This window comes from Pagrus pagrus (genome assembly GCF_965226575.1).
Source record: "Pagrus pagrus genome assembly, chromosome: 20".
NCBI classification, from domain to species: domain Eukaryota; kingdom Metazoa; phylum Chordata; class Actinopteri; order Spariformes; family Sparidae; genus Pagrus; species Pagrus pagrus.
Genome location: NC_140207.1, coordinates 4,614,180 through 4,627,596, shown reverse-complemented (window position 1 = coordinate 4,627,596; position 13,417 = coordinate 4,614,180). Strand labels below are relative to the sequence as shown.

Here is a 13,417-nt window from a genome sequence, read left to right as displayed (position 1 = left end):
CTCTCAACTAAATTCTCAGATAAGATATTTTTGATAGTGGTATCACTCTGCATAATTTAGCAACAATTAGTAGTTTAACTGATGATTATCATGGCTTCAACTACAATGAGTGGTCCTGAAGATTATTTCTGCACCGACTGTTTATTAAGTCTTGTTTTATGACAAATTAGAATGAATCACTTGTTTTTTTAAAATTTCATTTCAATTTACTATTATTAATATAACATATCAACACGTTCTCACTCCCAACTCATCAAATACGGCCACTCGGTCATGCTCCTTAAGACGACGCTCTACCTACCCCACTCACAAATGTTTTGGACGATAACAGCCATAATACGCAATATTCCAAGTGCAGTTAGACTTTCAAAATAAAGCTTGCGGACAAACAGTTCCCATATTATGATATATTATGACTTTTGGACTGTTGTGAAGTTTGTCAAACAGTCGCGGTTTGGTTAGGTTTCGGCACAAACCTGCTTGGTTAGGTTTTGGCAACAAAACAATTGATTATGTTTCTGCACCAGAAACTATTTGGTTAGGTTTGGTTATGTAAATTATGCTATGTAAGTTACATTAAACATATTCTAACTGACCTACGTAACATAACTTAAAAACTAATTAAGTTGGTGGCACACGGGATGCAAACCCCAGTTTCCTAAGTAAAGTTCAATGTATGACCCATCCAACCACCCTGACCGCTGTGACAATAAAGGGTACATACAGCATCAAACTTAGATGTGCTGGGCCACTGACCAGGCTGCTGTATTAAAAAAACGCTGTGAGTGAGAAAGGGCTGAACAAACACAATACAAAAAATACTCCACCAAATTACACATGGAGTTAGCTTCACACATCACAAGGAGTGAAACTCAGCCTGTGAAAACAGGTGTGACATGTCTGAGGAAAAAAATCCCTGAAAATGTGATTATGGTTATTTTCTGATGATCTGAAGAGGATTTAGACTTTTGGGGGCATAACAGGGACTTAATGTCATGCCATCTTTCTAACTGCTGCTTCAATTTTGGCCACTATTTTTGAATCTGTCTCTCACAAGTCAAACAACTTTAGGAAAGCATTGCTAAATTGTACCCCTTTAAAGTGTCGCAGATAATGATGGATATCCATTAATAGCAACTATCAAAGTGATGATTTCAAATGAATTTTGCCAAGTGACATTTTTAAATTGTTTGGTAAATTCAAAAAATGATAATGAACACGGTAATTAGTTTTGCCAGTTATCTAATTGATCATCTACTTAATTCTGTATGGGCTGTTTTCAATGCTAGTTTAAAGCTGATCTCTCTGCTCTGCTTCCCTGGTCACAAGATGTTTTTTTTTTGATAAACTTGAAAGCCACTCTGATTCTCCAGTAAACAGTCGCCGAGCAGCTTATGATTGAGAGTGTTCACTGGGGCTAGGCTGTGTTGTTCCCGCTTTCTACACGTCCTCTAGAGATTGCTGATTTTGGAGTTTTGAGGGCTTCATTGCCATTCAGATCAAGAGGAACCATTCTGCCAGCGAATTTACTTGATCTGTTCCCCCTGGGGGTGGTGGGGTGTATAAAGACAAAACGGTGAAATATACTCAGGGCACACCAAGAATAACTGGTTCTGTGAAATGTCAGAACCTGTTGTGGAGCAGCTTTGCCCCTCTGGTTGTACCTGTGATGCTCCAGAAACTTAACTTTTGTATTCCAAGTTGAAGGAAAGAATTGCAAAGAAGGTGCAAAGAATTCTAATCAAATAAATAAAGTACTGACTTCTCTATCTTTATTGACATAACAAGTCACTGCAGATGATAACTTACCTACTGGTGACATCTCAGGGACACTGGCCCTGTATGGTCCCTCCAGAAACTTTGGCTCATTGTCGTTGATGTCTTGAACCTTGATTACAAATTCTGATTCAGGCTCTAAGGGCCTATTGGAGATGATGTCAACAGCCTGGGCTCGTAGGGTGTAGTAAGGCTTCTCTTCTCTGTCAAGGCTCCTTAAGGCATGGATGTCTCCCGTTGTTTGGTCAATTGTGAAAATGGAGCCAGCCCCGTCCCCAGAGAGAGTGTACTTCACCGCACTGTCCCCCTGATCGAGGTCAGTGTGCAGCTGAAAGACAAAAGAGGGAAAAAAGACAGGTTGAGTGCAAACATTGGCACAGATAATGATTCATTGAAAGCACTGGGGAAGAGCTGTCAAAGAACACCATTTCACAAAGACAGTCAAGGAAACTGACTGCGCATCAAAGAGCAAATTCATGTCTCTGCAAAGATCTGCAAAACACGAAGTCATGAGAAAAATAAAAGGATCGTACTTTCAGAGCGTTTCACAGATTAATGAGGCTAAATCTCTCATAAATAATGCATTCTCTCAGTGCAATTACGCTGCAATGATAGCTCTTCAACATCATGGACCCGTTGCTATTCAAGCATGACTCAAAAATCTTCTCCTATGAGAGATAGGAGTTTTTCTAAAATTGGCAAAGACCAGCTTGTAAAAACCAGGGATAAATACTAAACCATTTTAAACGCCTTCACCTGACAGCAGAGATCTGTGACCAGATGACTCTCAGCACAGTTGCAAAACATCACTACTCCAGCCAAAGAACATCTTTGTTAATATAGATCCAGAGTGGCGGCGGCTCTCTTTGTACAAGACAAACACATTCTGGGCTGGTGGCAGAAAGCTTATTGACACAGTTATGTTTACCTCCCTGGAGAGATCAGTTGTACAATTCAAAGCCTTTTAAATATTTAAGGCTCTAATGCAATGTGATCTTTATCATACATGGATGTGGATTTTTGCATTCTTATCAATTGTATGAAATTTCCACCAACGGTGTAGAACAGTAGTGTTAACAGATATTCTAAGCACTAGAGCAGAAGCATGCAGTGAAGCCAGGTAACTGGAGGAGCTGCTCGCTCTTGGCAACATGGATTACTTTTTCTCTGTCAAGAAATCCTCCATAACTTGCACTGAAATACCTCTAACTCTAACTTAATGATTCCTTCTCAAACACTGCTTTGGTTGCTTTTTGATGGAAACTCTCAAATTGTAATAATGTAATGAAATAACGAGTTTAGCAACCATTACCGTCCCGTAATCACATTCAGATTTTTCTGAGGATTTGTGTCCATATTGGATGATTTATGATTCAGGATTCATGTCCAACACAGGAAATTGTGTGAGGATGAGGAGGTAAATGGGGTGCAGCGTGTCCTACTTTCATGTTGGTGATCACAGGTTGCCTCCAGTCACAGAAATGAAATTAATGTTTACATTTTTATTACCACTGCCATGATCTTTCTGTGTCCTCATCCTAACATTTTACTTGCTGAAGCCTATCCACATTTTAAAAGCTAGGTAAGGTTGTCAAATACAGATGTTTTGGGTCAGTATTCTTACCCAAGGCATCAGTATTTGACGACCTGGGAATGAGACTCGACAATCAACTGTCTTTCTGCAGAATTGCCGTCTCTACCTCTAACTGGTGATCCATCTGTTGGTTATTTTCTTGTTTAATCAATGTGTTGTTCGGTCTTTGAAATGTCAGGAAATGGTGGAAAATTATCAGTGTTGTCAAGCCCATTATAATGTCCTTCAATGTCTTGGTTTGTCCACAAACTAAAGCCATTCAGTTTAATGTTGTAGGGTATTCAAGTAACCCAGAAATATTCATATTTAAGAACCTGGAATCAAAGAATATGACTATTTTTTTTCTTCTAAAAAATATACTCAGACTCCTAGTCTTAATGAACAATACCCATGATTTTCTCTAACCTAGCTGCCATGTATTACGGTTCAAAACAACTCAAGACACACAGACATAGCACACTGGGTGTAATTGTGGATTCAGTGCAAATCGCCCAGTTCACACAAGAAAAGTGTGGCATTATAATGATCTCACCCCTGGTGTTTTATTCATGGATTTTCAAACGAATGAGAATTAATTTCAGAAGGCTGACATTAACCCTTGTTTGGTGACAACTAGGTCCCATAACATTTTATGGAATGAGCACAAAATCTGAAATTTAGATTATGCATTGTCCGTGTGTATAATGTGAATATGCTACTCCTCTGGGAAATAGATATGATAACAAAACAAAGTAGATTAGAAACTAAATTCTCCATTTTTTCATACTCTGCAATAGATAGGTTTACTTTTTGTTAAGTTTTGGCAGGTGGGCTGTTGTGCGTATGTTTGTGGAACATTAAATATTCGGTGAAGGAGACAAATTTACATTTTCATAGTTGAGGCCAAATATATGCAATGGCAGCCACCATTTTGAATTTGTATCTTCAACCTGTGGCATTTTCATGAGCTGTAGTGTTTTTGCAAATCTATAGAAACCTTATGCAACATTACAACATCCTTATTTCTTTGGCCTTTTGTCCTCCTTTTCTTATTAATTTCTTAATTTCATCATCCCTTTATATTTTCTCTATTTTCAAGGCAGAGGGCAGAAATATGGAGAATAGTTAGCTGCATTGTAGCTATGATGTTGCCTTTCTGCATTTTCCAGCGCACCTGTGAACACTTGAATTAGCTATAAAGTCATATTGAAAATTGTGATGAACCACAATACTGTTGCTGTTGTTCATGAATGCATTTATATTGCTTATTAAAGATAATATTTTGGGCGTTTTTTAAATCGATTCTGGCGGATATTGAGCAACTATTGGGCTGGAAAGCATACCAATCTGGCAACACTGATTAGAAGGAATCTGGCAGCCATGTTTTCTGTGGTGAAAGTTGCCACTTCACGTACTCATTTCTAGGTGAAGACAAGCATTTCGACGGAAAGTGGACGAAATTCCCTACTCAACTGCGAAGAAACGGTAAAAAAAAAGATATTTCTTCAGGTGTTTCGAGGCTGTGAAGTCGGCGTTTTCACTTTTAAATTTAAACTGCGCAACAGGAGGACGCGGGTCAATCAAAGCGCCTAGCTAAACGAAGGTGAGCAGCTCCCACTGACATCCTGCTCGATGCTAGCAAGACAAAAGATGTGCTGAACGTTACCTTATGTAACTTGGATCCAAGTACAGAGCACTGGACGACGTTTTGAAGAGGCCTGGAGGTTATGTTACCGATATTCAAGCGTTTAAAAAACTTACTTTGAAACGTGAAGTAAAGTTTAAAGGCCACAAAAGAAGATTAGCAAACAAATAAAACATCTGCGCAGATGATAACGGAGCCTTCATCACAGACGTGTCCGGGTGCCCACCATCACATCCGGGAACAATATAAACCGTTACCTTGAACAATGGCCTGCTCTCCACCTGAACTTTTTTGAAGGACTTCACCTGCGAGTTGAACTTGAGTCGACCTCTGCAGGTATTCCCGATGTCAACTTGGATTTTGGAAAGAGATGGACTCCATGGCTTCGTCTTGTCAAGGTAGGATATAACTGTTTCACTGGTGTGAAGGGCTTGGAGGCTGCTTTCCCCCCCTTTTTTCCGCAGCTTTATCCTCCATTATTCATTATTCTGCTGTTGCCTGCTGTGTATCATTAGTTTTCTGTGCGAGTTTGTGAGGGCTGAGTGACAATTAATCACAACTGATCGACGTTCAGGGTAATTATATGTCGATAATTTGATCCAAATCAAGTAATTATCATGCTAAATTATATTGTCAAAGATGTAATCAACTTAGAAACAAAAACAAAATTGGAGTTTTTTTTATATTTCATGTTCCATCTGATGTAGTGCATTGGAAAATACAGTGCATTTTGTTAACCAAGACATCTATTTTAATAAAATGTATTGGTTATTGTTATGTACTTTGAACTACTAGGGCTGCATGATTTATTGGAATATAATTGTAATCTCAAAATGGCCAAATGCAATCTACAGATCGCAAGACGCTGCCATTTTTTTTATATGGGTAAAATGTGTGATAAACTGCATTATTATAAATTACTTTAGTGCTGCAGAGACGCCAAGGACTACAAATCTTGTAGTAATCGTGAATCGTATCACAATATCTGCATAAATAATTTCAGTATGATTTTTTTACAATATCGTGCAGTCCTATCAAATACATTTTATATGTATATATATATATGTATATATATGATATATGACATAAGGTATAACAATTGGAAAAATATTCTCATTAATATTGGGGTATTTATTCCAAACATATTGCCAAGGGGAGGCACGTGTTTGGTGGAGAAGTTACATATTATTCTCTTTCTATGTTATGCTATGTGATGCTGTTTGTTTGCTGGCTGCTGAGCCATTATGCTCTTGTTTGTTCACTTTGCCTCCGTGTACTTTTGTTTAAACTGAATTTTCTGATCACAGCGAATCTTATAAATCACGTTGTACAAACAAAAAAACATTTGTAAGAAACATATTGAAATGATACTTTGATGATTTTCCCCACAGATGGAGGATGGGAGATTCTGCACACTTGGTTGAGATTGTTTTGACTTCAAAAGGTTGGACAATATTCACTTCTCTTCTGTGCTGCTTGGCCGCCGTGCCATTCTACAATTGTTGGTCGCCTTTGTGCATGTGTGGATGCATGTATTCGTGTCATGGTGTTGTCCCACCTGCTGTGGGGGTGTTGGCGTGGTCAATTTTTGTGGATCAGTAATTTTGTCTCTCATTAGTTATGGACATCTATTTGTTAAGACACATTGGGGAAATACCTTGAGCTGTAGGTTGCATTAATTTATCATTGTGAGACATGGCATGTTGTTAAACTGTAGGAGTGGTTCAATAATGACTAATTAGCACAAAGCCAGCAGGGTTTCAGTTTCAACTTTATGGGTTGAAACAGCTGTTGAAGCAACTTGAGGTTTATTTTGGATTTTTATTGTTGTCTTGTAGTGCAAGGATATTGACTTTAGTGAACCCTAACCCTTTGATGGAAAGTTTAGACTACCACAGTATCCATCGCTATCTGAACTAAGAGATAGACTTAATTCTATTATTTTCTAATCTTCTCTTTTCTGTCTCTTTCAGTACTGGGTGGGTTTCGGCCGCCGTGCCATTACCTCTGTCAGTGAACCTCTATCTTGCCTGTGTGTATGTGCATGTCATGCTTCCTTTTACCTATCACAGTGTTGCTGGCAATGGTTGTATAATCATGGTGTTTGTTGTATCTGGTTTTATTGGAGAATGGTTTCAGTCTCCTGTAAAATCAATCAGGCAGAAAGCCCCCTCTTTAATTAGAGTGCCCCCATCAGAAAAATTGGGAAGTACTTATTTGAGCACTAATGATCATGGTTATCCATCATTTTGTGATTGTGTGAAATTGCACGTCTGGCATGTTTGTAGTTGATGCTGTAGAGCGATAATTACTAGAACAACACCACTGGGGTTTTCAACAAACGTGAGCTGGAGGGGTATGAGTTTTTGTGTTTTTATCTGAAACATTTATGAACTTTAACTCGCAAAATGTGAAAACACTATGGTGCAGATTGGTTTAAAAAGCTGTAGATAATGCAAACAAAATGCATCATCAAACAGTTGCATTTTCATTTGAGCCAAACTATTTCTTCTTCTGGGTCTTTCGGCTGTCAGCAGTATGGTTTAAGTGTTGTTGCCCTCAGGTGCTCCCCAGAAACTTGTGCTTCCAGGTTTTGCCAGTCTTTAATAAAACACTGTGTATTCCTGTTCCCTTTGTTTTAGTCAGATAGTAACAGGGGATCCTGCTGCAACAAGAGTAGTGTTTTGTGTAGCTGTTCATTTATAATCCATTGTGTTTCCTTTTGTTGTGTAATCCCATAATCTCACACAGTATCACTTGTACAAGATTATCTCAAGATGTTAGTGTTGCAGACTTTTTTCAAACAGTTTTGTGCTGTTAAACAGATGAAATGACAATGCCAGAGAACAACAGTCACATTCTTTGGCATGATGAAAGCTGTTACTTCTTTTATATGTGGCATATCACAGACATCAGAGTGGCAGATAGACTGTTGCAACCATGTAGTCATAGTAGGGTCTGCAGTGTTTTACTAGTTAGACCCAGCCAAGAAAAAACAAACAAAAAAAACAAACATTCCTGACAGAAAACATACTGGGGTGCACAAAACAGCATACAGACGTGCGGTCCAGACTTGTGCAATATTGTACAAAACGACTGCAACACTGTTGTTAAAATATAATGTTTCTTTTTTTGACAACCTTTCATTGACATACAGTTTGTGATTGCATTTTGTTATAAGATGAACATCTTGTCACCCATTCTGTGTGGACATAACAAACACTTCATAATGAAGTCTATACCTTGCAGAGCTGAATCAATCTTTCTGACACACTGAAAGAAAATTAAGCATCATGAGTTTTACAGCAGTGTCTGTTATGGGGGTATTGTTTTAGATTGCATAATATATTTTTTTAGGTGCTCATGATCAGTGCTCCCTATAGGATGTCATAAGACTGTGCTGGGCATGCTCCACCTGAAGAAAATATAATATGTCTTAAAGTTCAATGCATCAATCTGGTGCACTTTGAGAGCCAAATTAAGAGGCTATATCACAAATAGCATGAACATAAATACGAAATAATAGAAAAATATAAAGTGTTGAAAATGATAAATACAACACAGAGCTTTGGCACTTCTAACTGGTAAATAGTCCAGTCCTCACCATATTATCAGGGTTCCCGCGGATCCTTAAAAAGTCTTAAAAAGCATTGAATTCATTAATCTAAAAATAAGGCCTTAATTGGCATTAAAATGTCTTAAATCAGTCTTTCTAAAGTCTTAAAAATGACCTACCTGGTGAGTAGGATTTTATGATTGTATTTAGTCTCAAATCTAAAAATAATAGGTAACATTTATTTTTTTAAAATAATTTGCCCAATAGCAGTAACGTCACGCAATCACGAGAGCGGAACCAACAAAACAGTAAATATTAAAAATTCAGAAGTTTTGACAATTTTTTTTATATACAAAATAACTAATTACCACACATATACGCAAAAAAGTACCAAAAACAGGTACCGATATATACCGGTACCGATTCGCAGGTACCGAGTATCGGTACCGTATCGGTTCAAATGTGAAAGGTACCCATCCCTAACGCCTACACTGAAAGCAGAGGTACTGTGTTGTCTGAACACAGTGACAAAACACCGATCATACAAATCAAATGAGGGAATTGAAGACTTATTCCGTGCAGTGTTTCCAGACTCTGATATTGCCCACTCATTTGCATGGACGGTTCCGACAAGACGGCCTACATCAGCAAGTTTGGAATAGCCCCGTACATTTCAGAGCAGCTTGTTGCGGATGCCAACAAGGACGCGTTTGTTTTAATGTTTGATGAGAGCCTCAACCAGACCATGAAAACAAAACAACTGGATCTGCATGTCCGCTGTTGGTGCGAAGATCACGTCCAGTCCAGATATGCTGGATTGCAGTTCATGGGACATGGAACAGCCCAGGAATGCCTCAGGCAGCAGAACCCTGAAGAGAGTGCAGAGGAGGAGGAGCAGACAACCTGGAGGGACAAGCCCCTACATGGTATGTACCACCGTCAGATAGAGGAAGTGGCTGATATCAAGAAATCCTACCAGTGGCTGGAAAATGCTGGACTGACAGACAGCACAGAGGCACTAATCATGGCAGCACAAGAACAGGCCATAAGCACAAGAGCCATAGAGGCCAGGATCTACCAGAGTAGATCAGACCCAAGTTGCAGACTGTGCAAAGAAGCCCCTGAGACAGTCCAGGACATAGTAGCAGGGTGTAAGATGCTAGCTGGATCAGCGTACATGGAGGTGCACAACCAAGTGGCTGGGATAGTACACAGGAACATCTGCAACCAGTATGGAATAGAAGTACCCAAATCCCAATGGGCCATACCACAGAAGGTGGCTGAGAACAGCAGGGCCAAGGTTCTGTGGGACTTCAGCTTCCAGACTGACAAACAGCTCCTGGCTAACCAACCGAACATAGTCGTGGTGGAGGACAAAGAGCAGAACAGGGTGGTGGTGATAGATGTGGCGATCCCAGCTGACACCAGCATCAGGACGAAGGAACCCGAGAAACTTGAGAAGTACCAAGGGTTGAAAGAGCAGCTGGAACAGATGTGGAAGGTCAAGGCTAGCATGGTCCCTGTCGTAGTGGGGGCACTCGGGGCAGTAACCCCCAAACTGGGAGAGTGGCTCCAACAGATCCCAGGAACAACATCTGAAGCCTCAGTCCAGAAGAGTGCAGTTCTAGGAACAGCCAAGATACTGCGCAGAACCCTCAAACTCCCAGGCCTCTGGTAGAGGACCCGAGCTTTAGGATGACACAGATACCAACCCACCGGGGAGAGAAGGAGCGACTGATCTGTGACTATGTCACCGTTTGTGGGGGTGTCCTCAAGGTCCCCATTACCAAGGAGCTGCTGTCCTCATTTGCGTCAGCTAGGTCAAGGTACAGGATGTACCTAGATGAGGAAACGCAAAAGAAAATTACTGAAATTGCAAGACAGAACCAAAGGGCAGCAGCGGAGCACATCCAGGAACTTAAGAAGAAGAAAAAATCTCTGTCTGAGGTGGCAAAGGTTCTGCTTGATGATGCTGATCAGCTCGCCACACAAGCTGAGGGAAAGGCTGGCACCCTGATGGCACAGCTCATCACCAAATCAAACACGCTAAGGAAGCGGTAAAAAGAAAAAATGGCGGAATTCCAACAGGTGGAGGAGGAACTGAAGAAAGCCTGCAGCTCCATGCCATAGCTGGAAAGTGTTATGTTTTTCAAAATGAAACTTTTTTTCACCGGTTATCTTTTCTGAGCTGCGGTTCATAAACACCCCTGCCCGTTGCCCTTTATCAAACGTAATAAGAAACATAACTTCTATTTCAGTTTGTCAGACACAAAGTCACACAACACAGCGGTTGACTAATAAAACAGACCGACAGAACAAGAAATACAATTCCCAGTTATGATAGCTAGATAATAAGACAGTTGAGAGAGAATTGGATCGCGAGCTAGCACATCAACTTAACATTCGAGCCTAAGTCTAGGTGATTAATGGGGAACTCTGATGATAGTTTTCATCGTAAGCACTACTGCACTGCACACAGGCAGATGGACAGATTATAAAACTCACTAATTTAGAAAGCTCACTAGCCTGTCAGTCAACAGCCTGTCCAGTTTTTAATAATCATCAACATTAATCATCTATCATCAAAAGCTGGATTGGGCATTAGTATACTCTTTGGGCAGAATTCACATGTGTGTGTTGTATTGAATAAATAATCACTTTTTGTATTTATGATTAATGGGGAGTTTAGATTTTCTTGTCCCTTCACTGACAAGAGAAGAAAAACAAACTTGAAGCATATTTTTCACATTTGCAGTTTATTCAATACAAGCACCCAGGAGAGGCACCTGCAAATCGATTCAGACCGCACAATTAAAGATGAAAAAGAAATGCAAATGCGAATATGAACAGAATAGGCACGATGCTCCATTAATTATAAGTGAATGTTGACTGATATTAATTAAAAATTCCATTACTCTAACAATGGTTATCAATTATATAAAAAGATTCATTAATAGGGAGGCTGACAAGGGCTTCTTTTAAACTACAAAACATCGACTCATCGGGCTAAATAGACAAGAGGCAGAATCACGACCACAACCTTCTCAACAGTTTGTCAAAAGAAAATAAGTGATTTCACTAAAAAGAGGGGCCAATTTTCCATTCCTTTCTTGTAGCGGTTGTTTCCAATTTATAACACATGAACCAACAAAACAGAGTCTATGCTCGGAGAATTTGAATGATGGCATTACCGATAACCTTATGTAAATCCAGAGAAGCAAATACATTTGATTTAACATAAAGCATGTGCTCAAAGACTGAATGAGAGCTGGCTCGTAGAGACAGCGTGATGATATGAACACATATAATGGTGAGGGTGTCTTTACACTCCCCATTTTTCATGATTAGCATAATTAGCAAAAAGCTGTGCTCAGGGTACCAGTTGACATGGATACTATAAAAAGAAAAAGGTTGCGCGAGGAACTGAAAAACAATTCCTGTTACCGTCCAAACTCACCATCTGTTTGAGTAATTATGTTTGCATTCTCCATTTTCTCTTTTCTCTCGGATGATTGCTCAGTGTTAACAACAATTTAATATGTAGAGAAGTACTGTTTACCACCTTTAGATTTACATTTTAGACAGTTTATGCTGTTGTCAAAGTGGTGTTTCACTTATCATAAAGCAGGTCAGTCTTACTTAACCTCATTTTGACAGGATTCATATTTATAGCCTTTTATGGACATGCATTAGATATTGCAGGGTTAGAAGATGTGACCTGTAATTTCCACAATGCTCTCCCTAACCATTAGGCAATCTTTCCATGTCCGGCACAGTTGAGGCAATGCAGATGGCCTGTCAGTGCATCAGCATTGTTGTCAAAACAAATATCGGCAGTCACATTACTCATGTCCTATCAGGATAAAACACTGCTATTGACTGAAGCTACTCAATTACTGGTACAAATTGGGAAAAAATGTGTTCCATCTGTACTGGCATATGTGGAATATCTATCCTACATACTTCGCCTGATAATGCTTTAAAAGGAATTCTGGGCTCTGAGAGAGGACAGTCTTCCCTGTTACCTTCAGGATTTGCAGCACATGGTCCCTCATTGGCTATGCAGTAAACCCGCATATTGATTAATTTGAGTGATTTCAGAGGAGAATGTAACCAACCTCTGTAGAAAATGCTGTAATTGGATTTCTGCAACCAGGATTATGTGGAGCTCCTCTCAGGAATGCATATGGAAGCCACAACACTTTGCTGATAGCGGGCCAACATTGTTCCTTGAACGGCCCAGCAACCCTGCACCATCAAGTACATTTACAACTCAGTAAATACCCTGAAAGGGGTTGGTACCCACTTGTTCCTCTCAGCTTTATATGCAATTAATTATCCATGCAAATTATACAATTTAAAGTCCAACTGATATTAAATTGCATTTTTCTTTTTGTGCCACAGGTTTATATTTCCTTTTTTTTGCTTTCATTATGATGCACCCTTCTTTTGCATTCATTTGGTGGATTGCTGTTTTGCTATTTGTCTGCATGGAGGAAGCCCTTGTTTTGATATAATCAGTCAAATCTTAATTAAAGCAGAAACTTCAAGAGACGGTCACACTGAGCCAGACAGCAGCCTACTACACAACGCAAGACCCAAGAACTTTGAATAAAAACCCACATTACCTTTCTGTCTTATCCTGCGAACAAACATGAACGCACATCTTTCCCTGCTTCTTAGATTGTTGAATGAGCAAAATATCCCAGTATCTATTATAGACCCGTCCCCACACTGGTGTCACAAGGCCATTTATTGTAAATTTATCATAGTTTGTGAATAAATTGATTCTAATTTATATTTAACGGTGGGTTATGCTTTATGCAAGACGTAGTGTATATATCTCCTATCAGAATTCATACTACGT

At 39.5% G+C, this 13,417-nt stretch overlaps 1 protein-coding gene and 1 long non-coding RNA gene across 6 annotated transcripts in view; one reads left to right on the top strand and one right to left on the bottom strand.

Moving 5' to 3' along the window:
• The window catches only part of LOC311249110 (cadherin-12-like), a 113,074-nt gene that overhangs the window by 49,881 nt on the left and 49,776 nt on the right, over positions 1 to 13,417 (bottom strand). Inside the window, exons 1-2 of one of the 4 annotated variants that reach the window (XM_084339859.1) lie at positions 5,252 to 5,365; positions 1,810 to 2,104 (exon numbers count right to left, since the gene is read on the bottom strand). In XM_084339859.1, coding sequence (XP_084195985.1) covers positions 1,810 to 1,822 — 13 coding nt within the window. In that variant the 5' untranslated portion in view covers positions 1,823 to 2,104; positions 5,252 to 5,365. Of the gene's footprint in view, positions 1 to 1,809; positions 2,105 to 5,015; positions 5,126 to 5,251; positions 5,366 to 13,417 lie in introns of those variants that run through there. The other 3 variants (XM_084339861.1, XM_084339860.1, XM_084339858.1) reach the window with 3 other exon arrangements.
• LOC311249114 overlaps positions 5,304 to 13,417 on the top strand; it is a 419,388-nt gene continuing 411,274 nt past the window's right edge. For both annotated transcript variants that reach the window (XR_014621117.1, XR_014621118.1), the window contains exons 1-2: positions 5,304 to 5,392; positions 6,386 to 6,438. This is a non-coding gene — a long non-coding RNA (uncharacterized lncRNA). The remainder of the gene's footprint in view (positions 5,393 to 6,385; positions 6,439 to 13,417) is intronic.